At 43.4% G+C, this 27,253-nt stretch overlaps 1 protein-coding gene across 1 annotated transcript; it reads right to left on the minus strand.

Moving 5' to 3' along the window:
- Window positions 1–1,044: 1,044 nt before the first annotated feature.
- On the minus strand, window positions 1,045–6,645 carry NKX6-2 (NK6 homeobox 2). The gene is made up of 3 exons (XM_063306161.1): window positions 6,198–6,645; window positions 5,239–5,411; window positions 1,045–1,609 (listed from the first exon to the last, which is right to left on the minus strand). Exons 1-3 carry the CDS (start codon window positions 6,622–6,624, stop codon window positions 1,349–1,351), a joined length of 861 nt encoding a protein of 286 aa, XP_063162231.1. The 5' UTR covers window positions 6,625–6,645; the 3' UTR covers window positions 1,045–1,348.
- Between the last annotated feature and the right edge of the window lie 20,608 nt (window positions 6,646–27,253).

Genomic DNA, 27,253 nt, shown 5'->3' on the forward strand with positions numbered 1-27,253 from the left:
CAAAGGAAAAGTTTGTTAAATAATTTATTGATTTATACAAAGTCTTTCCAACTGTAAGAGTCAGAAAGCAACTGAAAATCAAGTGATGTGGTTCTCTCTCCCTTTACATTCTCTTAGAACAAAACAACAGCAACAAAAATCAAAGAGAAGGAAGTGAAACCATCCAAACCCAAAATTAAAAAAAAGGAAGGAAACCTTTTCCCTTTTTACACTAGAAATATACATCACAAAAATCTGTCATTCTCTATATACACAGCTGAGCTGGTATCCTCCACTCATGTACAAAACTCTAACAACAGCTTGATTGTTAGGAGCAGGAAAGCCACGGGGGAGGGGGGTGAAACCACAATTTCAAAGGCAGTAGCTATTCCATCCCCAGCCCACTGACATCCCAGTGGCATTTATGGATGGTCCTCTTTCCAAATAAGTGTGTCTAGAATCAGATGGGATGAAAGTTCTATGGAAGGGGACAGTTGACATTTAAAGCAGTTACTTGCACAGTACATCCCAGGAATTAAGCAGGCTTCAACTAAGTGCAGATACCCCAGACCAAGGAGATGCAGCCTGGGGCTCTCCTGGGTCCTTGCAGCATAGATGAGGCTGAATCTCATACCTACTTAGTCGGCTCTGGTGAAGCCTCCAAGCAGCATGCATAACACTGGATCAAGCTTGGCCCAAGTCAATTACCTATTAGTCACTGCAGTGCTACATCCCTTGTGAACCAGGGGCAAGTCCCCTGAAGTGCCAGTGGGCTTACTCCCTAGTCAGGGTGCTTAGGACGGCACCGCTACAGAGCCGGGTCTCAAAGTGAGTCCTGGATGCAACGGGCCGCCCTCCTCCCGGCAGCTACGCCTGAGCCGAGCCCCTGCCCTTCGGCCACACGCGGCCCCCGGCCCCCCCAACCCCGCTTATGGCCAGATGGCCCGGCTGCAGCCGAAATCCGTTCGCTTTTAGCGCAACTTTCTTTCGAGTCACGTTGGCCCGAGGGGCAGGCGGCAGCTTTGATTTCCGAAGTCAGAAGGGGGTGCATGGGAAAGCGGGGGGTGCGTGGGCGGGCGAAAGGCTGGGCGGCAAAGAAACCAAGGCGTCGCCCGACGGAGGCTGGAATCGGAAAGCTTCCTTCTTTCCTTCCCGCGCAACGTACACCGGTGGAGAGAAAGGGCGGCCATTCATTGCCATAACTTATTCGGTAAAAATATATATATACAGACGTGACTTTCCCGACGTGCGGGCTGTACAAGACGTTGCGGCGGCCAGTCCCGAAGCTGGCCGGGCTGGCGTCGACTACCCTGCTTGGCCGGCGGAGAGGAGAGGAGGGGCGGGGAGGCTCGCGAGGGCCGGCCCCCCGTCACGAGGGGTCCGAGGCGTTGCTGCAGGGGCTGAGCAGGGCCAGCGGGGCGGCGACCGCGGCCGCTTTGTGCTTCTTGAGGAGCCGCGTGATCTTCTCGTCGTCCGAATTGGGGTCCAGGGGCTTGTTATACTCATCGTCGTCCTCGTTCTCTGAACCCTCCTTCAGCTTCTCGGTCTCCGAGTCGTGCTTCTTCTTGGCCGAGGCCATTTCGGCTGCGTGCCGCTTCCGCCACTTGGTCCTCCGGTTCTGGAACCAGACCTGGGCCGCCCAGAGAGAGGGAGAGAGAGACGGCAGAGTCACACGCCTGTCGACTCCCGAGGGCGGGGACGATCCGGGGAGCGCCTCTCCCTTCCCCCCTCCAGGGTTAAGCAAGCCCCGCTTCCCCGCCCCACACTTTCTGCGATGAGCCCTCCCCTCGGGAGCCGCAAGACAACGGGTCCTCGGCACCTGCCCTCCCTGGTCCTCCGTCCCAGTCCGAGATCTTTCCCTCTATAGTCCTGGCCACCTTGCGCGCCAAGTCAGGCGGCACTTAAGTGGCCCAAGATACCCACCGGGCGCGGGTCGAGCAACCCCTACCCGCTACCTCTGAACTGGCGCAGCAGGCGAGGGCACCTGAAAGGAGCTGCGCTGGAGGAAAGGTTGCAGCTCCATGCACGCGCGTCCTTTGGGAAGACTGAGCCATCCGGGGTGGGTTGCAGGGAGAGTGGCCTTGGTTGAAGGACTGGCGGGACGGGGGGGGGGGGGGGAGGCAGAGGTCCCTAAAGAAAGGGAGGGGATGTTGATCTTTGCTAGCTACCATCAGCACCTTCTGGTATTTGCAATGGGATCTTGCGAATCGGGAATAATCCGTAGGATAACACTGTGAGGAGACTTCTCTACGGTGACGTTTGGATTCTCCGGTTTTCAGTGTCCTCACAGGGACACAGGTATTTGGTAGAAAGACCCACCAATGGAATTGGTTTTAAAAAAACACACCCTCAATTGCTACAAACAAACTCCAATCACAAATGCAATTATTTTGACTTTTAGGAAGTGGGGGGAAGAGAGCAAAACACAAGGCATGACTTTTACTAAACAGAAAATTTACAAAAACATATTCAAATTCTTTTAGATTAAAAGAACTCTTCACTTAGCCAAGAATTCATGGAGAAAGGGAAGATGTGGGGCTGACCCTCAAAGCACAATTGCATATACCCCATTCCTCTGGATTTTTTGCCATTTTGTGAGTTGTGGTTTATTTGTTTGTTTGTTTTTAAAGATTGCATGCTATTTTAGAAACTTTAATTTGAGCTAACAAATGATTGCCTTAATTTGGATTTTGGATTTTCAGTCTGTGCAATGTCACTCTCAAAATCACTGTAGATAGGGGCACAATTAGAACACGTGAATCTGAGTGGGGCTTCGATACATGAAGCAATTTGTTCCTGTGCATGGAGGTTAACAGTGCTTGCTTGGAATAAATCTGAGCAGTACATTTTATTCCTAAATGGTTTTCAGGTCCTTAATATCAACACAAGGCAGAGAATGCCACTTAGTAATATCCTGACTGCTAATGCTAAAGATACATGTCATGCACACTCACAGATGCTATTTAAATCCCCTACCAGTATGACCAGCTGCTCCCCAGAGTTGCAAAAATAGACATTTCCATGCAAATATACAACAACCACAAGATATTGCCCTGGAGATCCATCAGCAATACGTTCCCTATATCCCACACACAATCCCCTATCACTAAAGATTCTGCTAAAATAGTGCAGCAATCTGGATTTGAAGATCAAAACGGATTCAGAGCAGATGTGGGTATGCCCAGAACACTTGTCAAAAGCACTTTGGTGCAGCTATGTCTTTTTCTGAGTTCATGCTCAATTCCAGGAAAAGGAGTGCTTGGTTTAAGGTGCTGCTGTTAGGTAGAAGCCCATGAACACTCCAAAATCACATTTTGCCCTTGGAATCTGGAACTTGGTATAACTATTCTTCGACCCACCACCTTGCAGTCCTTCCGCAGAGGCAAAGATGCCCGTGGAACAATTATTATTCCATGTTTGTCTATGTGCAAATGCACAGGTACAGGCCTCTAAACCATGTCACACCATTCACACATTCAGCCACCTCCAAATGCAAAGTTGGTGATTTGTAGGAAGGAAATTTCCAGTGACCCCTGCTTTCAAGCAAGAGGGCTTTCAATTGTGCTGTGAGCAGATTTACTCCAAAATAAACTCCCCTTGGATTTAAGGAGCACCCCCAGCAAGCCGCTTTGAAGTACAGATGAACCATTTTCATCAGAAACAAAAACTATCTGAACTCAATAGAAGCTTATTTTCCAAGAAACTCCTTTTGAATTAATTGCCAACATTGTGGCCTGCTTTAAAAAAAAACTTTTTTCTTCGGATATCTTGATACTAATCACTGGATTAGAGCTAATACTATCTAGATATCTTCCGACTGAAAACTTAACTTTATTTAAACCTAGATTTTTTTTCCTTTTCTTTCTAAATCAAATAGGAGAAAACTCACATAGAATATGGATCAAATCTCAGTTCACTAAAGTCCACCCAGAATAAATGTGCATCAGGCTGTTACCCACACATTAAGCAAATCCCTTGGCCTCTTAAAGGCATAGGACACACTAGTTTGCACTAATATTCTTCTTTGGTCTTCTGTAACACTACAAAGTAAGGCAACATTTAAGACTGTTATTTCACTTGTTTTCAAGACAGTTAACTCACAGAGAGACCATTGGTGAGAGAAGATCCAGCCTTCTGGAAAGTCTGATTGAAATAAACAGGCACTAAGTTTGTCTAAAAAGGGGCTTTCAAAATTCAGGGAGAGATCATCTTTGAATTTGTAAAGCATCTGGCTCCAATTCATATTTTAGTTTTGACATAATCTATAACTATTTTATTAATTCAACAGGTCCCTGTTGCAAAGCCCTCATTAAGTAAAATACTTCTGAATTCCTTGCTACTTCATGAGAAAATGCCCCAATTCTCTGCAGACCAATTTTTTAACAGCCTGAAGAAAAGCCCTGGGAGGATTTCTAATGCAAAGGATGTCTCATCTTGGCTCCAGGCAAACAGTATTCAATTAATTAGCTTAGCTTTTATTTCCAAAAAGGTTCTTTCTCATTTTTAAATAATTTGCATCTTGCCAGGAAAGGGATAGAATATAAATAATGTTTTTTCCAGACTTTAAAAAATGTTTCAGATTAGCTCACTGCTAGTGAGTGAAAAGGGGTGGGGGTGGGGGGTGGGGGGTGGGGCAGGGTGGAGGCAGAGTAAGTTTGGAGCTGAGAAGGAGAAAGGCTGAAAATATAGCCTAACCTCCTCACAACATGTTCTTTCTTATTTAGTAATAGCAATCGACTTTTAAAAAAATTTAATCAGTATTGTGCTATGCAGAATATGATATATGGTAAATATCAAAGTTTCCCAAAGTTCAAGGTGTTTTCTTTTGAACATTCAAGAATGAGGTGTACATTAATTAGACCTGTTTGATTGACAGTAAACCTAATTTTGTTCTAAGAAGCCTGTGGCCTTTGTTCATTGGCTTTTATTTAAGTACAACAGCAAGGTAAATGTGACAAGGGTCTGGCCATGGAAACCAATGCAACCTGGGATAAAATTCAGGTAGGCTCTGAATCCTAGTTAGTGCTACTTTATCTGGGAGTAAGTTCTCTGGAACTGAGCAAGACTAACGTCTGAAAGTCTGCTGGCTTCCTTCGAAACCATTCCCTTCAGTTCAGTTCTCCCCCCCCGCCCCCGTGGTTGTGGAAATTTAAGACTTCCAACCTGCAGGGCTATTTAGCCCTCCCCTGGATATGCATCTGCATTTGCGCCGGAAAGCCGAGCGCGACGTCTCCCCGGCCGAGGCTGCGCGACAACTACCTTGACTTGACTTTCCGTCATCCCCAGCGAGTAGGCGAGGCGGGCTCTCTCTGGACCGGCCAGGTATTTCGTCTGCTCGAAGGTTTTCTCCAGCGCAAAAATCTGCTGGCCCGAGAAGGTCGGTCGGGAGTGTTTTTTCTTGCCATCCTTGTCCAAAACCATCCCAGCCTGGGCTGCAAACAGGGAGGAGGGGAGGGGAGAGAAGACCCCATCAGCATCTCGAGGAGCTCCAGCGGGGAGCGCAGCGTAGGAAAACTTCGCCGCTTCCTCGCGCTGCCTTTCGGCCCCGAACGGATTCCTGAACCGGCTTCCCGGACTTGCCCTTCCCCCGGGACCCGCGCTAGCACAGTAGCCCCCTTCCCTTCGCCCGCGGCGGGGAAACCCAGGGAAACGGAATCGCCGCCTCCCAGGGCCGACAAACGCGGTTTAGCTGGACACGCGAACTGAAACAAGCCCTTGCCAGGCCCGCGCAGCCTCGGGAAAGGCCGCCTCGCCCAAGCGCCCTCCTTCCCGCTGCCACCCCCTTCGCTTTCCCCGCCTGGCTCGACGGACGGCGGAGCCGCAGCAGGAGGGGGCCCTCGCTGAAGGCCGGCAGCCCGGAACCTCAGCGACTCCCCGACCAAGTGCGGCGGTTTTGAGGTCGCGTTTTATTCAAATATCCTAGAAGCTGCTGCAGCAACAGCCGCGCAACAGGAACTACTCAAGGGCGAAAGAATCTCTGAGCACGAGCAGAGCGCTGATAGAGCCCTCTTAGTACTCTCGATAAGCAGAGAGGTGGCATTTGTAAAGCGAGCCTCTACCCTGACGGCAACTGGGCGCCTCAATCTTTGGGGGTAAAAAACTAATCGAAAGGGGCCCCGACTCAAAGGGCTCCCCGCCGGTTGCCACCTGCCCGCGCCACCTCCGCTCCTTTGCGGCCTCCACCCGCGCTTCCCCTCCGCCCCCAGAGTCCGCCTTACCGGGACAGGCGAGCCGGGGGTCCCTCCAGGGCGATCCCTGCATAACTCCGGGCCAGAAAATGGGCGGCCGGCCGGGCAGCTCGGCCAAGGGCTTCGGGTATCTGGAGACGGCGGCCGGGTTAAAATACATCCCCGCGGCTGCCGCGGTGGCCAGTCCGTTCAGGCGGGGCAGGCCGGAGAGCAGGTTGCCGGCGGTGGCGCCGGCCACGGGTCTGCCCAGGATGTCGCTGATTCCGTGCGGCGTGCCCAGAGGGATCTGCGCGTTGAGGCCGCCCAGCGCGGGGGCTTTGAAGCCGGCCGGGCTCTGCAGGGCGTACGGGAAGAGGGAGGTCTTCATCTCGGCCATGTTGTGCAGCGCGGCCAGCGGCGTACTGCTGAGCACGAAGGCGCCCTGGCGGTTAGCCTCCATCTGCCCCACGGCTAACATTGGGGAGCATCAAGCGGCGGCGGCGGGCGAGGGGAAGGGGAGAGAAGGGAGCCGCCCGCCGCCGCCGCCGCCCGTCCCTGCCCTCCAACTCTGGGAAGGAGAAGGCGGAACCCTCGGCGCGGAGAAAGTAACAGCCGCGAACCAAGGCAAGTCACAAAGTTTGGCACTCCCGCGCCCGCTGACGCCGCCGCCCAGCAGAGACTGCGACGACCTCAGGTCCCGCTTGTTTGCCGAGGAAGGCCAGCCTAGGCCAGCCGCGGTCGCCCGGGGCGGGACGTTTTCAGGTCGGGGGTGGAGGAAGAACAGGGCGTGGCGGCCACCGGGGAAGAAACCAAGCCGGCCCGCTCCAGTCTCCCGCGGCCGCGGCTTTTCTGCTTTAAAAAGGCGCCGACTTCTTTGCGCCCCGATTGGAAATCCTGCGGGGCGAAGCTGGAGCGCTTGTTCAAGTGTCCCCGGCTTTTGTGCGTTCCCTGCCGCGCCGCCAGGTGCCGGGCGCCGTCCCTTCCGAGCCTCCGCCGAGTTTCCCTCCCCGCGAAAATGCCCTGGCGAAGGAGTCCCGGGCTCGGACAAGATGCACTGATAACCTCGCAGCCACCTGCCAGCCGCGCCGCCTGATTGGCCGAGATCTCGTCCGAGGCTGCGGCTCTCAGCCAATGGGTTGGCAGTCTACTCTCCCGCTTTGCATCCACCGCCCGCCAGCGTGTCTTTCGGGCCGGGCGGAGGCGGGGCAAGACACGCCAGGCCTGGAAGGGGCGGGACCAGAGCGACGCTCCTTGAAGGTTTTGTGATAAAGTCGGTCAAGGTACTTTAAATGGCTGTAAATTTACCAGCTGATTTATCTTTCCAACGATTAAATAAATCGTTGGGAATGGGAGTTTAGTTAGGCGTAAGCTTCTTTTTTCCCTCCTGGGTTTAAGCAATAAATTTTTAAAAAATTAATAAAGTACGGCGTTTATGTCACTTAAGTCCTCCAGATCTTTTGCACCATTATTCAAAGCCACTTTTACAAATGAAAGCTCTTTTTTTTTTACACGGCTCACTCCGCTTTTCTGATTTTCTGAGACCGCTAAAAACATTAACAAGTCTTTCCTGGAAGCCCTGGATTTCAGGAGAAAAGGAACGACATAAACAGAATCTGTGAATTTGCCGTTTGCTTATTTGTCTTTTCTTTCAAGATTTTTTTTCCCCATTTCCAGACGCGGATAAGGGCAATTTTGTCTGTTGCATTTCGGGGATTTTTGAGTCTCCCGCTTCTCACTGCGCTCAAACTTCTCCTGCAAAATACCTTTTACAACAGATTTTGTGTCCCCATTGATTATATTAGATCCACCACCTCCAGCGCTCGATTCTTTAGCCCGACTTCCCAAACGCAACCAAGAGAGGGAGGGCCGGGGTGGGGGTAGTCTTTTCTCAAGCTCCTCTTGCCCGATCCTTTCAGCCAATCGTTTATTTTGCAGCTTTGTGTGAATTGCCCCGTACCCGTTACTTTTCTGTTTGAAAGATAATGTCACAAGTGCATCAGTTCAAGCAAACTTTCCGACCCAGTTCTAAGAATACCTCGAATTCGGGCACCCCCCACAACGCCTGATGTTTGGGGGAAACGTGTGATATTTTGACTTTTTAAGAGGTTTTGCTTTGTCTTTCCTAGGCAAGGGACGGTTTCATGCACCAGTTCTGAAACTAACAAACCTTTCTTCTTTTACTCAGAAATGATCCTTGCTGGGTTCTTGGAGGTTTTCTGCGAAGTGTTTTGCAGCTAACTGCGTTCAGCTCCCGCTCCAGGCAGAGGCTGGACCCAGCAGCAGCCTAATAGTACTCGAACCGTCCAGGATGGCACAGCCAGCAGAATGACGACACTTATTTATGTTAAAGGAGCCGATTTGAATCCGAATCATAGCCCCAAGAGGCGTTTTTCCAAAAGTCCTGGGAATCCGACCTTGACTTCTACAGCGTTGAAGAGAAGAACAACTGAATTGTGGTAGGAGCCCCGCAATGGGATCAGCGAAGTCTGGTTTTGAAGTGGGACCTTTCGATGTCAAACTCAGCGGCTTCTCTCGACCCTTCCTAGATATTCAACGGTTTTGAATGCCAAGGAAGGACTTGCTCAGGGGAATCCAAGGGGGCAGAGAAGCCAAGAAAAGCTGCACCAATAAAGAAGAAAGATTGTGCAAAGACGACAACGGCGTAAAGCCTGGCCTGTTTGGACTTCGCCGGGTGGTCTTCAGGACACAGGAAAAGGCGTGCCTGACCAGAACTATATCCTGACTGTGAGCGAGTGGAAAAATAGAACCCTTTGCCATCCCGCTAGAAATCTGGGATGGTCACGTGAATTTCCGCAAGTTCTTTTCTGCAGAGAAAACAGCATTTTCTAGATACGGGTCTCATCTAGCTACTTTTTGCTGTAACGCCGGCAGACTTTTTGGGTTCCACGATTAAACTTGCTGCATTCTATCTATCCTTCTCCTAATAATATTTTCTTTAGATCAAACCATTAGGTGACTACTTGGGCCAATATTTTACTTGGTTCCCTCTCTCTGAGTATCTCCGTTTCTCTCTTCCACGGTATCTTAACTATTCCAGCTCAGGAAGTTGTATTTGTATCCTACCTGTCATCTCCAAAGTCTTTTTTTTTCAAACGCAGAAAGCAGCCTGCATATGGCGCGTGCCCCGCAAGAGGTAACATCAGGAAGGCAGCGTTCTTGCGGCGCTAGATTATACATTTTCTTGGAGTTTAAACCCCGGGGGAGAGAAAGCGAAAGAAAAAGCCCTCTGCTATAAAAAAGGAAAGGAAAGGAAAGGAAACTGTTGTTGTAGAGATTGCCCGTTTTCCTCTTAAGTAACCCTCTTCCAGCGCACATTCACAGTCCCCATGAAATGCTATTCACACGCGCCTTGGGATAAACCTCAGCGGAGCTGATTTCCTAATAGAAGGCCCTGCCGGCTAATGGATGGTTCGTTTAGCAGGAATCTTGTAACGGAGTTTGATGTGGCCGATTTTGCCAGCTCTGGCCCACGCCAAACTCAGATACAGGAGAAATACCGAGACTGCAGCTACTCGGCGCTCGGATCCGGGGCCTGATGGAGACGATCAGTTTCGGGGGAACGTCGAAATAGGAAATCGGTCTATTCCATAGATTTCCAACCAACAAAATCGATGGGAGCGTGCCTTGGTTGGAAAAAGTTCAAAGGAAACAACTGCTGTACGTATCGCCCGTTTTCCTATTAGTTAACGCCTTTCCATCGCACGTTCACAGTCACAATGTAATGCTATCCTCACGTGTGGAACAAAGGTTAGACTGCTCAAACAAGTAAGCATTTCTAAACCATAGCTTACTTGAAAATGAGCTCTCCCCTCTTTTGAAAGAGTCCCGGTTTCTTTTCTTTTCTTTTCTTTCTTTCTTTTTCTTTCTTTTTTTGTCATTCTTTCCCGGATCTTTTTCATTCTTTCCCGAGCCCTTCCTTTTACAGAGCCAGGTAACAGCAGCGAATAATACCCCTCTTATTACAGAGAAGGACATACACACATATACGAAGTTCTAGAAGTCACACAACAGCAGTAGCCTAACAGGTCAACCCAAAGAGGCACAAGAAAGACATAAGCACAAGAGATTTCTAGATCTCCTTATCAGGCAAATTGAAGCGAATCTAGCAGGAGAGGAGGGCAGAGGCTCACTTATCAGGAATCCTGGTACTTCGGAATAGCTTAATTGTTAGGAAAGAAAGTATTTGGGGGGGCGGAATTCAAGTGTGACTTTCACTTTGGCGGGTGGGGTTCATGCGACAGCCTTCTTTAACCTCGTGCCCTGTGTACATGCTGGACTGCAATTCCCATCATCCCTAAACAAGACCAAGAATGGCTGGGAAGGACGATGGTGCCCCAATTCACCGGGGGAAGGCTAAAAGTTCTCTCTGTCGCCCCGCCCCCAACCCTCCCTCGCTTTTTAGGGCGTGCCCTGCAGAAAGCGCTCCGTATCTTCTCTGGGAATTCATCTGCCCCGTTTCTCGCCGGAGCTGTTCTCCTAGCCGGGGTCTGCAGCCCCGCTAGCAGAGAGAAGGGACGCCCAGTTGTCCGTCGTTTTGAAGACGCCCCACCCGGCCCGGGAAGAGCTGTTCCTCGTTTTCAAATTGCCACTTGAAAGTTTGCGTGTGCCTCCCGCCCCTTCCGAAGGCGCTGCGTCAGGCCTCCAATCACGCCCACCCCCGACCCCCGCCGGCTGCTTCGAAGAGGCCGACGGGAGGGGCAGGAGGAGGGCGGCGGTCGAGGGGGAAGTGCTGGAGAGGAGGACGGGGGAATCCAGCGGCTTGTGCTGGTCAGGACGTGGAGAGTCAGCCAAGGCAGGGCTCGGATTTGGGGGATCCGCGGAGGCCTCTCAGCTGGCGAGCTGTTGGAGTGGAGGTGAAATGGTAGCCCCGCTTTGGACGTCAAAGGCCGAGGCCATTTAGTCGGTCGCTGTGAGAAATCCTTATGTCCAAGAAGGGCAGCCGAGACATGAGTTTGGGGGAGGAAGACACCACTTACTTCTTAAATCAGCCTTCCTGGAAGTCCTAATTTCATCACTTAGCAAGCATGGCTGAGAGTGATGGTTGATGTAGTCCAACGTGTGTGGAGGGCGCTTATTTGGCAAAGGCAAAGGTGTCCTCATTTGTGGCCTAGGAAAAGGTAGATGCTCCCTCCACCTTTCTCCAATAAGTGTTGGAAAGCAGGGCCAGGAGGGCCCCGTGGCCACTTGATTGTGAGAGTCAGAAGAGGTGGTGAGAGGACCGCAAGCCACAAGTTGGTTTCCCAAGCGCGGAGTGGGTGGAAAGCTGTCTGATCCACAGTCGTGGTCATGTAGGCAATTCCTGAGAAGTCATTCTGGAATTCAATGCTCAAAAGTGTCAGAGAATGATTTTCTTCCTTCTGTAAAGGTCTCTCTGACACTCCATGTTTATTGTATTCATGAAAACTTTGGTCCTGGGTTGTTAGAGTAAAACTGGGGTGTTTGACTATTTGCAATGGCATGGCTAAGTAAATTTAACTCTCGGGAACCCTTGTTCAAACGCCTTTGTGTATAGATGCAAGGACTGGCCGCTAAATTGGTTTTTAGTGCCACCATAACTTTGAACAATCGCTAAACGAGGCAGTTCCTAAGCGAGGACTACCTGTATCTCCAGGCACTCTGTCCTGTCTGTTTGAACCAGAGTTTGATTTGGCTTGCTGTCTAGCCCCATTTCCCTCACTCTGTATCCTGGACCTGTATTATGGCGCTGAGAAACTTGATGTATTCTATCCATCTATCTTCTTACGTTCCTCTCTTGCTTTCTCTCTTTGCCACTTTTCACTGTGGTGGCCCATTCCCAGGTAGTGCGATTCTTTTTTATCAGGTCATTTTGAATGCCGTTTCTCCAGTCATCCCTGAAGAAGGTGCTGTATAACCCAAGCCCTTCTAACTTCTGCTTCTTAGGCTTTCTTTTCTGCAGGAATGGTCTCTCTAAGCAGCAGCTTTCTTCACTAGGTAGCACCAAATCCTTGGGCACAAGGATTTATTACACCGGTAAATTATGCCAAGCTGCTGCTCCAGGATCTCCAAACCTCCAGCATTTCTTAAATATGCTCTATTGATGAATATGTCAGAACATGTTAAAGCACTAAGAGCAAGTGGTTCAGGCTAAGAGGAAAGAGTTTTGCCTGAGAAGAGCAAAGAAAATTCATTTTCATTCAAGAGAGTGCAGCTGCATTTTTTAAATATTTGTTCTGTGTAAAACTACTTTTAGCTGCTTATGAATTCAAAAACCTAACACATAAATAAAAAAACTACAGTGAATAAAAATAATATATCTTGATAATAAACAACAATCCACCTTAGAGAATGCTACCATAGTTACACCGAAGGATCCACCAAATAAAAACAAACTTGTGAAAACCCAAACATGTCAGGGGCATCTTCAGAGAGAAAGATGCTTCTGATGGGCCATTGATGACCACTCACTCCAGAGGAGTCAAGATGTAAACGTAGTTTCATGTGGCTTCAGTTTCACTGAATTACAGATTGGCTTTAGGGACGCAGTGCCCAAATGCCTCGTGTCCTGTAATTATTTCTGTGTTGTTCTGCTGTAATTCTCCCCTCTTAATCATGTCAGTTTAAAAAATGCACACACATGCATATAATAATTTTAGTAGGTCTACCAGCCACTTTAAGATTTTCAATGGATTGGCCTTCAGTTGATTAATTAATCACTGACATTTAAATAAATGGAGCTGCTGCACAATCTTAGTGAAGATACCTTTTGGAGGGCCTTGAGAAAAGGTGGAATTATTTTCTGCTGTGAAAAAAAAAGTGCAATATAGGAAACCACATTAGCTCTTCTTTTTCTAGTCATATTGAAAGCATCTTTTGCTATCCTGGTACCTTCCTCTAGATGTCTTGCACTATATTTTCCAGATTTTCCAATCCTACCTAGAAATTTTCTCCACACCTTGCTTTGGAATATGGAATATTTCTGACGAAGCAGCACCTGGAAGGTTTCAAAATAAAACTTTTCTGGGGAACAGATACTGTAACATTCCAGAAAACATTGCTGTTAATTTGGGCTGCTGGCTGCAGTGCTTCTGTTAGCATTGAAGTAATTTGGTTGCAGTTTTAACAAGGCAGAATGATAGAAAAATGTGCTAGAGAAAGTTCCTGTTATTTACACGATGACATCAACATGGCTTGTACCAGAGGCACGTGTATCCCCCCTCTCTTCCTCTTCGCAAGAATAAAGTAAATTCACCACAAGAAATTCTAATTGTATTTTTAAAGAATTCATAAAGCACTCTGGGAATGAGGCGGAAAGACATTTTGTGGAGACTGGAAGATAGTTTTAACTAAGACTGGAAAAAACTTTTATTACTTACTATTCTGTGCCTCCCAGCTCATGAAGGGGAAAAAGAATCAGCAGGTTTCTTTCTCCCTCCTCAATCAGTTTTTAAAGGTATTTGTTATTTATACAGGTATTAAAACTATACGGTTAAGAATTAACCTATTAAAATAAAAATAACCAGGAGCTTAAATGCATAATTAGTTTGTGACACTCTCATTAAATCCTCCCCTTCAAAATGTTCATTCATCTTCACACTACAAAATCCACATAATCGCTGAGGACAAAATGTCTCTTCTGAATTTTTAGCAAAGGGAATAAAATATTTCCAGATTGAATTAAAAATAATGTTATGTTTAATACTTTGCATTTCTGTCCATAAGCTTTTCCACTAAAACTATTTCTAATAATTTGGACTATCAAAGGCCTCAGGTTGGGATACTAGTCTCTTTCCATTTCTGGACTATAGATATTCTTACTTCCAGGAGCATCAACCTAATCATATCTTTGTTTTTCATATTTTCACTTTCTCCTTTATGATAAAAGACAAAAGTTTTGGGGTTGCTAAATCTGCTGGTGTACAGATCTTGTTTAACTCCCTAAAAACTGGTTCCTAATCCAATCCAATGGCTGGGATGTTCTGTTGTTGCCATAGTCCACATATACAGCCTTCACATTGTTTGCTAAAAGAATTTAGGCATGATACCACTGATGTGTTAATTTCAGTGAATTCTCCCTAGTTCTTCCAGATCCGGGTCTTAACAGTTTCTGCTTCCATAAAGATCCCATATTTTAACTCCAGGCTCCTGTCCCACTGATATTTTAAGACCTGAGGTTGCATTCCAGAGACTTCTTCCTTGTTCATCTTATACCTTCCTTTTTTTAATCGTAGTTTTAGCAAATATTACAATAAAAAGATAAAAAACTAACATAAACTAAAAAATAAAAGAATGTAAAGAAAAATAGGAAGTGCAGAAAGGAAGAGAAAAAGAAAAATAGAAAAAGAAAAAATAAGAGTATGGTAAAGAAAAAGAAAAGAAATATATAAAAAGAAATTACTTCCCTCTTCATCACAAGTATAAACAATTTTAGTAACCTATCACCTCTTAAAATACAACAAATGATCTCTTCTTCCCGTATCTCATTTCTTATCTATAAACAAAACTTTGAAGCCTTGTTTTTCATTCCTGATCAACAAAAGTCCATTAAGTGCTACCAGAGATAACAACTTAATCTATTTTAACCTTGATCAAATAAGTCAACTTTATATTCCTTCCTTTAATTTTTAACAATCTTGATCTTTAATCCAAATATTGTCCTAGAACTTGATTTCTTTTCATTTTTTTCTTTGTCCCTTCTCACAAAATCCTTCAAACCTTCAACAAGACTCTTTTGTAAATCCAGTATAGGAATCAAATCAGTCTCAGTCTTGTCCGGTAAAACTTGTTCCTCTTCCATAACATCTTTTAAACACAGTCCGTTTATAAGGGCAGACATTTTTAAAATTAAGTTCTGGGTTCACAAATATCCTTCAATACATCCGATGTTAAAGTATTTTGCTCCATTTTGTATTAGTAAATCAAATTTAAATGTTCTTCTCCTTTAATTGTAATCTTTAGTTCCTTCTGGATCCCTCTAGTGTCCAAGCTTCAAAGTCCCATCCTATCACTTTTTTTAAGTATTCAAAACAACAGCATTTTCCCATGGGAAGGATTCTTATAATTAATTTCAAAATCTTTTTTTTCTTTCTCCTTCCTTCCTTCCTTCCTTCCTTCCTTCCTTCCTTCCTTCCTTCCTTCCTTCCTTCCTTCCTTATACTTTTAGTTCTTTCTTTGATTTCTTTTTTCTTTTTCTCACTCTATATTAGTTTGTTAGTTTATATCTACTTTCTTAATTTTTAAAAATAAAATTATATATATATATGTATATATATATATATATATATATATATATATATATATATATATATATATAAATTAATTTCAAAATCTTATTTCAAATCCATCTGGACCTTTAGTCCACTTGTAACTTTCCAAAACCGACATTCTAATCACCCTTTTGCTGTTTATTCCAAAAGAAAAGAATTTTTTTAAAAACTCCTTAAACCTGTAGTTAAAACTTCTTTCGCTAAGGATTGAAGAAAACTCACCCAGTGCTATAAAACCTGCAATTTGAAGGCTCTTAAGAGCAAAAAAGCAGGGTACACCCCTCCTATCTTCCCACATGCCATGCAACCTACGGGTTTCTGGGAAGTGTAGTCAGAAGGTGTAGTGGCGCTGAAGCAGTCACTACTTTTCCAAATTTAAATTCCATGGGAGTAATGGATCTTGGATTTTGGATGCATTCACTTACATTGTAAGTTAGACCATTTGAGGCACCTTGGTTCAAAAATCGTCATAGGATGAACCGTTTTGCCCAATTGAAGGTTGCAAACAGACACAAGAGTTTTAGTAGTATATAGACAGAAAACCTATCAGTCCTTTTTTAATGAATCTGATTTGGAATCTTTTTTGGTTAAAAAAGTGTCAGCGCAATAGCAGCAACACAATTTTCATCCTTGCTGCTGTGCTACACCAGTTATTTAGATAAATTCTCTGATTTATAACTTATCTTTGTCCTGGGAACTCAGAGGTGATGGGCATAGTACTGCCTTCTTCAGTGTTATCATCACACTGACCTGCTGGATGGATCTGAACCTGCTTCTCCACACTTTAGTCCAACACCCTAACCATGACACCCCACAGGGCCTTTGTAATTATATAGTAAAGTGCTGTTTGCTAGATTCAGATGTTTTGTATATCATTGTCTTGATCAGTGGAATACATCGAATAGTGGATGCTTCAAGCAGTCTGCTTTTCACAGACAGTAATGCCAAATCCAGAAGCAAAACAAGAATTACTTCATAGAAGGTATCCCTGCTCTCCCAAGCCCTTCCCAATACTAGAGTTATTCTGAAGGTTGTGTGCTATGTGGTTCTTTCAGGATCACTGTCTTTTTCTGCCATCTCTACTGATGTTCTCACTAATACATTGGTACCAGGATATACTAATATACCTAAGTTATGGTATAGTAGCATCTGGTGTACTGTTTCTAACTCTCTCTGTAGGGGAAGTGTGCTCAGCTGGTGGGGATTTAGAGTACCTACTCTGCAAAACTGCCGGAGGAAGAATGTTGTGTCTGCCCACCCTCCAGATGCTTTTTTCTACACGGGAAAGGTAAGAGGGTTGAATCTATATTTTGTAGATTCCCAAGTACCCTTTGCAACACAAGTTAGGTTGCTCTGTGAGTGCTTAATATGTATGATGCTCAACTGGATGGTTGTAAAAAGTTGTAAAAAGCCTTTAAAGATAACTTATATGTGTGAGATATAATAATTAATGTAAAGGAAGTGAAGAGTTTAAATCAAGTGCAAAGTTTTAAGTTACCTCTGGATTAGTTATTCAGCGCTGAATCATTTTACGATGTTGACTTCTTTTATACAAGGCAAACATAATATGCACCATGGTTATATTTATACTTTTTTCAAATTATTTTTGATAACATTTGCTTGGGATTGTGGCAGAGAAGGGAAAGCTTAAAGCTTCCTTCCCTGCATCCTGTAGTCCAAATAAGAATAGCTCTCTGCACTAAATATTAAACAAAAGTAAACATGGCTGAAAGTGATACATTTAAAGTAATATGTAGTTAGGTCCTTAATCTGCCCTTTTTGTCAATAATCTTATTCCAGATTGATGTCATTTGCAACTCTATTGTTTGCACACATTCACATACATACACACTTGTAAACTTCTAGCTAAGTCATGCTGATCACGGAACAGTGGGAAAAAAATGGAATCAGTGTAAGAGGCATGTACTGCCACCTGCTGATGATGTTCCTGCACTGCAGAAAACTTACAAAAATGGAAATTTAACAACATTCACACAGAAGTTTTGTTGGATTGCTTGCTGTGTATCATACCATACATCACTAACTTTCCATGTAGTGGCATTTGCTTGGTCTCACTGTTGTTTTGCAGCTTTTAGTAAGCAGTTTATTTCTACTAAAATAAGGGAGAACAAAATAGTTTCTTATGTTTTATTTCTTCTATAGATTATTTTGGGGGATAAAAGGAAAACTGGTCTGCCCCTTTCTCCTGTGAAAGGTTACTATAATGTTAACCTCTGGAAGGGAGAAATTAAGCTGGTACAGGTTTCTCGGCAGTAATTAAGTTTATCTTTAGCAGTATGTCCTTTTTATTAAAGAAGATGTTTTTGTCGTTGTTGACCTAAAACAGAAATTGTTTCCTCTTCCAGCCTTTACATATCATTCAATGTGTTGATTAACAGTTTATTTACTGTTAAATACCTACACAGCTTGGAGGTCTTTGGGCTGAAGGGTAAAATACTAACAACAACAACTATTATTACAAGTGAGAGTTATGACAAAATACTGCTGTGGAAAGTGCTTCTATTTCCTGTTCCAATCAATCAATCAATCAATCAATCAAGCCCAATTCTTGGTTGCAAAAATCTAAATGATCAGGTCAAGCCTTTTAGCAGTTGTCTAAACCAAAAAAGATTATTTTCCGAGAATGATTTTCACAGAGGTTTTTTTTAGCAAGATTTGTTAAGATGAATGGGATGGGGTTACAAGAATTCTAGCAGCTAAACTATTTTTGGTTTAGAACCAAGATACCCCATATAAATTAGGGCAGAGACATCTTGGTTCTCTAACGGCCTTCTGATGAGCTGTAGGAGAGGCGGTTCTCTTCCCTGATAATGAGCAGGTTTGCAGCTGGTTGTTTACCTACGTTTCTTGAATCAATCTTATAGGAACTAACTTGACGAATAAGGTAAATATTGGAACCAATCCTGAGATGCAAATGGGAGTTATACATTTTAATACACAAAAAGAAAGAGCAGAAAAGGATGAATTTGGGGGAAGGGTGTGGGGAGGTTACATATATCTCTCTTTTAAAGAGGAAAATACAGTATCTGATAAGCTTGTGAAGAATGGTGTTGTTATTTAGGGCACAAGTTACACTGAAGGGATTATGTCTGGTGCATCTGTAAATCACTTCTACCCCAAGCCCACCCACCAGTATCTTACATCTGAAATAATATATTTCACATGCAAAAGGAATACATGGCTGGTGCACTGAATTTGCCTACCCTGATCAATTAAAGTTAGACCATGAATTAGCATGAGGCACTCCCTGTTTGGGAGGCCCTTGGCAACTCTTGGTGGCCAGAAATGAAGATGTACTGCTGTGCTTGGCTGTCATTAAAAGCTGCAGCAGCAGCACAGCATTTTTAAAAAATTCCCCCAAATTAAACAACAATCAGATGCTGTCTTTGTGGTCTGCTGTCTTTGAGAATTCAAGACCAGTGAGAATCTCACCATGTCACTCCAGCATCATAACTGGATGGACATTTTCAAAAGTAGCAACTAATTAGTTCATTTGCCTTCTGCTTAGGTTTTAACAGCCATCTCCTCATTGGTTTATAGCATCTCAGGGTATCCAACATAGTTTTGCAAATATTACAGTAGGCTGGATGATGTTAGAAGAGTGTAGAAGTTACTAGTGAAGACATGGCCAAGAATCTGTTTTAGAACTGGCTGGCTGTTTAAAGTTGCTGGAGGTCTAAGTCCATAGCAGTGACTCTTCAGCACCTCATGACCTACTAGCCTCAAAGAGGCAATAGGGTGTAGATGTAGATAAGGGTTTACTCCGTGTCTCTTCCTTGTCTATCACACTGCCTGCTGTTTAATAGATTGCTAATCCAAGGTCACGTCTTTCTGTCTTTCTTCCTAGATGTGCATGCATGAATTCCATGCTGTTGGACTCTCCCGTGGGTAGGAGGTAAGTAGCTTGCTGCCAAGGCTTTGCCCATCTCTGTAAATACATCTCCTTTGTGTTATAATTATAAAACCCACTTCACTAATCATTGCTCAGGTCAAACTCCTGGTCTCAGGAATGTCTTGTCTTATATATAGAATGCTTCGATCTTTGGTCTAGTGGTTAAGGCAACGGGCTAGAAACCAGGAGATTGAGAGTTCTAGTCCTGCCTTAGGCATGAAAGCTGGCTGGGTGACCTTGGGCCAGTCCCTCTCTCTGCCCAACCCACCTCACAGGGTTGTTGTTGTGGGGAAAATAGGAGGAGGAAGGAGTATTAGGTATGTTCACCACCTTGAGTTATTTGTAAAAATGATAAAGGGATAGAAAATAAAATAAATAAAATAAAGGTGTGTTAGCTGCTGAGAAGGTCTTGGTAGTGGTGGAAGCAGAGGCAGCAGGGGGAGGAAGAAGTTGAGAGAGAAGCAGTGATGGTGGGGAAGTAGCAGCCAGAGGATGACCTTCTAAACCTGCTTGATAGCATGACAGGATAAACTTATGTTCAAAATTTGGTCCTTTGCAAACTGACTTCGTACGTTGATTTTATGTAGTGCCCTGAAATCAATGGAATGAAGGACAATACTGACAAGTATTAAGACATAGCTGCAACTTCATAGTCACAGATGTACATGGGTGTATTGACCAATATGAGATCCTAGAGATAACCCTAAAATTATAAAAATTCAGGAAACACTAAAGGCAATAGGATGCACTTTTTACAGAGTTCCATCAAGTCAATGTTTCTTTTTTAAAAAAGAATTTTATTAAGTTTCAAGACAAAGATAAAAGCTACGAAAAAACAAAGAACTACAAAAAAGAAAAAAGAACTAAAAAGATGAGAAAACACAAGATAATTTTTTTTTCAAAATTACAGAAAGATGTGACTTCTGACTTTTAACAGTAAGGATATACAAAAATTTCCATAATCCATCTCTTACTCTATATTAAACCAAAACCACATTATTTCTATAAATCATTCCACTTTAGCACATTATAAAAATCACTAAGTACAGTTACTCCCCCCTTATATTAAAATAAAGAAAAAAAATTCATATAAACATCCTAAACAATTTTCTCCCCCTGAAAAAGATAACACTTATTTAATTATTCCCTTCCTACTACTATTCTATACATTTCCATCTACCATGATAAAAATCAAACTAAAAAGCACATAAATTGTCTGCCATTATACTTAATAGTACAACGGCTTTAATAATCTTAATCTTAATAAACTTAAAAAACAAAAACAATTCAAAACAGTAGCCTTAAATCAAATCTTTAGAACCATCCAAATCCTTAAAAGCAAATAACATCAGTCGAACCTTTAAGGCAATCCAGATAAACATTCTTCAACCCTTTTCCCACTTCAAAATAAACCAGAGCATTTACATATCCCCACAATGTGCACAGAGCTTTCCTCTTGAAAGAATCAAACAGCCCAACTGACCCCCTTAAAGATTCCAGATTCTCTTCAAAAAACCTCCCACACATAGTGACCCCTTCTTTTTCATGACATTCCACCAGAAAGTTAATTTCACTTATTACTTGCAGATCTCTCTCTCCCTTAAATTTCTCCAACTCCACTATTTGTTCTTCATCCAATATCTCAATAGAAATCCCAATCTCACTCTTAGAAGAAACATTTCTATCACTGTTGAATTCCTCAGTTTCATCCACCACATCCACAACCTGATGGCACATTTTAGACCTCATATTTTCCACGATGTCCTGAATATCTTGCATAAAAGCTTGGTAAATGTTTAAAATCTTTCATGTCTCACGCAGTAGATTATAACGCCCCCTAGGAGCTTAACCAGTGAAAATCAAAGGTATGGAAAAGTTCTGGAATGTATTTACACAAGCAAGAGTGAGATAGGCAGACAGTTTTCATAGGAAAATAGAAACAGCTGAAGGTTCAAATCAGCCAATTTAATGTATAGGAAAATGCAACTGTCTTCAAATTTAGTTCAAATATAATAACAGGAAGACAATTGTTTACTCTCAATCCTCCTTTATATTTGGAAGGAAAACAAAGTCCAAAACTTAAAAAAAGAATTTTTTAAAGTAATCCCCAAAATAACAATAAGTACCAAGATAGCCAGCTTCTCCTCTCTGTAGAAAGCCTCTCTTAGGGTACACATACTTTAAAAAACCCCATAAATTTAGTGATTTAGAAATGGGGTGATGAGTCTTAGTGTCCCTTTAAGGCTACAGTGCAGCTTGGAAAATGGTGATGGCCCTGCCTCCCAGTTGGCTCTGACCAGTTGACTGCGAAACGCTGTTTGCTATCTTCTGGCTGCAAGCAGCTGTCCGGAGGACAGATGGGATGATTCCAGGTGTTCTCCTTTATCCGGGCAACGTTCCTGAGCTTCAGGAAAACCTGCCTGAGCCCGAAAAAAATTGCTGCATTGTCAGCTCCGCCCACTAAGCCTGCGGGCACAGCTGCTCAGTCTGCCATGTCCCCACTGGAAGCCCCATCAAGTCAATATTTCAATGCCTGGTTTTTGTTTGTTCGTTGTTTTTTTTATATATATATATATATATATATATATATATATATATATATATATATATATATGCAAAACATTCTGTAGCAGTTTTGAAATTGTCCAAACAAAACATGCAGTTCATTTTGTTTGCTTTAGATCTTTTTGAATTTTGAAAAACAGATCAGAAAAGGATCAGATGTGGGCATCCTATGGAACTTCTTTTGACATACTGTAATTTAATTTGTTCCACTAGAGGGCACTCTGTCACCATCGAAAGACAAAATACAGTCAGTGTTGCGATGAAACTTTTTAAAAAGTCAGATAGTATAAACTTTTTTAGGCAACTATCCATTTCATCAAATGGGACTCAGTAATGGGACCCTAATTTTCTTTATTCCAACCAGTTTCTACTTGTTCTTACTAATTTATTTATATCATCTATAGGACCCTCAAATCTCCTTGCATCCAATTTCCGTTCATTCTGTTGGGAGATTAATCTATCTTCTTTTCATACATTCAGGATTTTGCACATTTTTTTCTGAACATTCATTTTTGTTCTTCTATTATTTTTGTTCTTCTGTTAAGTTGAAGAGGTGAAGGTGAATGGCTGTGAGTTTGCCATGAAAGTTCAGCTGAATGCTAGAAGGAGAAAGCAAGGTAGGCACCTGGTTTATGCTGTTCAAGAAATTGTGGGTGTGGGTGTGTTGTATGCTCCCAAATGCTGTATGCTCTCACCTCACTGCAGAAAGCTAAGATTTCAGTAGCCTCGGTTCACTGTGTATCTGCGTAGAATGAAAGCGTGGAATCCATAGTGTCAGAGCTGCATATGACACTACCCAAGCCATAGGTTCTGCCACTGAATTCTAATTGTTAGTGCAACAGAGAGGGGAAATGATTAAATATATGGGAAGAATCTTATTAATTACACTGTCACTTAATTAGGTTACATTACATTAAATTTAGTTTTTAACTCTGGCTTCAGCTAGTTCTTCTTAGAATATGGCCTAGGACCCTCAAAAGGTGGGTGCTTTGGCCTAGAAAAAGCCACAAAACACACAAAACAGTCTGGAATCTTACTTGCTTAAGTGACAACCATCTGCCCTTGAGTGGGCTTTTCTTGCTTCTTGTACAAGGTTTCCAAGCTGTGCGAGCAACTCCTGGTTCAGTTCTATGCCGACTGCCAAAAACAGCATTTAAGGGAGGTACTTTGTGACTCTTTTTCACTTGTGAAACACAGAACTTCTTTTTCTTGCTTTTTTCCCCTTTAAGTTCTGATAGAAAGATCACCAGGAGACAACCTGAGCAACTGAAAAAATGGTTGTGTATTGTGCTTTGATCTTGGTTGGCTTCTTGGCTTACTGAGTGGGTCTGAGGGATGAAGTGGCAGAAGTAATGCTTGGGGTACACGGGGTGGAAAGTGGAAAGTGGACCTGACTGAGCATTAGGTGTGAGTCCACATTCAGGCATGCATCCTGGCAGTAAGAGAGGCCCACAGCAGCTCTCCTTCTCCCTTATTGCACTGCTGGGCTAGGAAAAGGTGACAGTGTGGCTGGCTGGATACGTGCTGGACCCAGTGCCTCTCTGCAGGGGGAATTAAGCTGGCCGGCGTGAAAGTGGCTGGGGTAGGCCCCCTCCTAAAGAGGCGTTCTCTGGATCCAGACATGTGTGATAAATACCATTCAGTTTCAAATCTTCTTTTCTTAGAGAAGGCTGTTGAGACGTGGAGGGGATTCAACTACAAAGTACCCAAGATTATTTGGATCCCTTTTCGTCTTAGGTACTGCCACCTGCTGATTATCTTCCTGCACTGCAGAAACCTCACAAAATGGAAATGTAACACTGTTAAAGATACAGTACTGAATTAAAAACAACAACAGTGTTCTAATGGCTTCACAAAAAACTTCATCACTCTGTGATAAGTCAGATTCTATAAATAACCAGAACATTTAACAGATTTTCTGTTTAATACCATCACTTTTTCTCAAATATCTATCCAGCCCAGAATTTAATCTAAGCCACTCTAACTGAAGTTAACTTTCTTATCTTATGACTGATACCATTTTTAAAAGCTTTGTGTGTTACAGGATAGTGTTTTAAACTCATATTCAGAATAAAGGAACTAGAAGATTTAGCCTCATGCAAGCAAGACAGATAGCACACTCAGCGTCATCCTGTATTTCTTTTGGACATGCATCAAGAGAACAGATAAAACAGGAACACCAGACAGTTAAACCAAATCAGTGTGGATTGTTCATTTCCCTCTTGTATCTACGGTGCTTTTGAGAAATGGTTCTTTTCTAAATTAAAATGTTCATATTAGACTTTAATGGTAAATCATGGTTTGGTTTGTACTTGGATGAAGATCACCAGGAAGTACCACAACTGCAGACTAGACAAGGAAGTTAAATTCCAGAAGGTGGCAATTCTCTGCTTCCTGTGAATGCTGAAGGTTTGTATTCTGTGACTAGCACACACTGACAGCCATTCCCTTCCTCAGGCTCGCTGCTCTTCCCTGTCCCTCAGCTGCAGTGTCTTGCTAATCTTTTCATTCATGCTGCAGCTGTTTACAGTTGAGCATTTCCCTGCCTGCCAACATCCTTTTATACTGCTTATGCTATGTTGAGTGAGATGCAGAGGGGATTCCCTGCATCTTTCCCTACTATACTTCAAGATCTGAACTAGGACCTCCCTGTTATGTTCATTGGCTGTAGATGATAAATAAACTCCATCAGATTACATTGTTGCCTTTTTAAAAAGTTTGGATTTGTTCCAGATAAAATATAATGTTGTAAAGACATCCTAATTATGACAGATGAATGTTTGAAGCCCTTTAATGCAGTTGATGTTAGATGGATTTAGCTGCAACTCAGTGTGCCCTTCCCCAAGCTTGGTGAAGTGGAAATGACAGTTCTCCATGTGATGTGCAACCAAAGGCATCATCATCTGTCATTCTTTGGCACAGATCCCTTGGGAAGATGATTCTCCTCGTACTCCATGTCCTTCTGAGCTTGTCATTTCCCTGCCCTTCTAAGTGAACCAAACATTGCCAAGGTAGATGACTCCCTGAGGTGACTCAAATAATATTAAGAACCATCATTGCTACTACAAGGCTACATATCCATTCCAGAAAAGTTTTAAGAGAACAGGTCTTGACTTGTTGAAGAGCACACTCATCATATACTGTCCCTGCTAACTTCAGAAAAGGTGGGCCTCATGGAGTGCATATGCTACAGTTTCTAGGAAGTGCTTGGTTAAAGTGGGAAGGAGCAGTACCTTTTGTTTCAGCCATGTGACAAATTTTCTAACATTACCAAGCATCGTGGGAGGGTGTGTAAGAAAATACATAACGTTTAAAAGGTGTTTGAAATGAAAGCATTACAGTTAGGAATAGTTTAACATTTAAAATGCATACCATGCACATCCTTGAAAAATCAGTCATCTTAATGACCATGTTAGTACTATAGCTAACATTGGAACTCTTTGTACAAGCAATTATCTCAGCATAGTCACATGGTTAATGAGGGCAAAGAGGAAGATGGTGTTTCTCTGACCTATCTGTAAAAAAGAAACTGGGTTGGTAGTTAATTCTTTTTTCAACACTGCTAATGGGACTGTTTTCATATTTAGCAGTTGGCAACATCAGGCTGCAATTGCCTGGGCTCAGAAGCTAAGGAGGATTGGGCCTGGTTACTACTTGAGTGATAACCAGGGAATTTCAATGCATCCTCTACTGCCAGTTTGGAGAGCCAGTGTGGTGTAGTGCCTAAAGTCTTGGACCGGCACCAGGGATACCCAGGTCTACTGTCAGCCACAGAAGCCTACTGGGGGACTGTGAGCCAGTCGTTCTCTCTTGGCTCAACCAACTTCACCAGATGGTTCCTGTAGGGAAAAAATGGGAGGACGGAGCACTGTGTGTGTCTCCTTGAGCTCCTGAAAGAAAGGTGGGTGATAAATTGTAAAGGCAAGAATAAAAATAAATAAAATGTGCCTGTTCTGTTTCTCTAGGTCCAGTCTGCATGGAGAGAAACCAGGAAAGGTGAATTTCTGTTAGCCACTTTTGTTTCTATTTCCTGAAAGATGGCAGGTAAGTGGTGAGCAATGAAAAGTCACAGGGATTGGCAGCGGGAGTTGTGTTAAGGCACCAATCTTGGCAAGGGTATATGAAGTCAATTTCTAACCCCAATGGCCCCCCCTCCCTCCACAATTGGGAGGGAGATGTAAAGATCAGATCAGGGAGTAGAGGCTTCTGGGAAGCACCAAGGTTATCCATCTCTGCCACTTGGATTTCTTTTCTCTAAAACAAACATGGAGTCAAGAAGTTCCTCAAATCCATATTGTTTTGGAGACATGTGCTGCCCCAGGTGTGACATGTTTCAATGTTTTGTTTGATTTTACTGCTGTTTTAACTTGATTTTCGTCACCTAGAGTTAGGTGCCAAGTAGGTAACTCTACAAACAGAACAAACAAACAAAATGTGAATTATTCTGAGAGAATTTTGGGATCTCTGCATCACAATTAATGTTTAAAATGGTTGCAAAAAGGAATGCACTGTATTGTTTATAGGTTGGATTGAATTTTAAATTTGATTTTTATTGTAAACTGCCCAGAGTCCCTCCTCAGGGGGGAGATGGGTGGTGATAAAAATCTGATAAATGAATAAATAAAAATCTTCAGAGGCTAATTTCATGAGCCCAAGAATTGTCCTTGAATAAGATTCAACCTTTAAATAAAAAAGACGGGGCAGTCTCTTTTATGTTTATTGAAATGGGGATGGAAGGATTATATATATAAAACAACTTACAAACCTTCAAAATCATTTTATTAATTAGAATTACTTGCCTACAGGACTGGAGAAAAAGAGGGCAGAAATTATGGGAAATGTTATCATTGCCACTATGATTATCCATTAAAAACAGCCACAGCTGTTGCTGCAGTTCAGCTGTGAGCATTTGGTATTCATGTATTAACAGTACCAGAGTTTGAAACTAGAAAAGCAAACAGATCCTTGAGACCCACGGAAGGAAATGAAGGATTGGTTGCTCCCTTCTACCTGTGGCTTATTGGTCACCTTTGGAGCAGATGCTGGCGGGGCCATTCCTGCATTGCTGTGTCTGGCATGAAAGACTCACATGAAGAAACACTGCTGATCTTTTAATCCTCACTGGTCGGGAGGCAGTGCAGTTGAAAGAGAAAAAATGAAGGAGACCAGGCTGCTTTTCTGCTGCTGCTTTGTTTTGAGTTGAACCCACTGAAAGTGCCACACATCTTTTCATGTGGAGCTTTGTTTTGCCAGTGTGCTAGATGTGATGCTTTTTAAAACAAAGAAACAAACTTCTAATGCTGGGAGACATGATTCATTTTAGGAATAAAATCTGAACGGACTAATTTTTTCCTTGTATTCCACTTGCTCTTCTGTGGTGAAAG

Source organism: Candoia aspera, chromosome 6 (genome assembly GCF_035149785.1).
Source record: "Candoia aspera isolate rCanAsp1 chromosome 6, rCanAsp1.hap2, whole genome shotgun sequence".
Lineage (NCBI taxonomy): Eukaryota > Metazoa > Chordata > Lepidosauria > Squamata > Boidae > Candoia > Candoia aspera.

Excerpts from the sequence above, each read along its gene's own strand:
- NKX6-2 (XM_063306161.1), bottom strand. The coding sequence starts at position 6,624 with ATGTTAGCCGTGGGGCAGATGGAGGCTAACCGCCAGGGCGCCTTCGTG. Across the intron at positions 5,412-6,197 it reads CCCCCGGCTCGCCTGTCCCG|CCCAGGCTGGGATGGTTTTG; the intron begins GTAAGGCGGACT and ends CCCTGTTTGCAG. Across the intron at positions 1,610-5,238 it reads TGACGGAAAGTCAAGTCAAG|GTCTGGTTCCAGAACCGGAG; the intron begins GTAGTTGTCGCG and ends TGGGCGGCCCAG.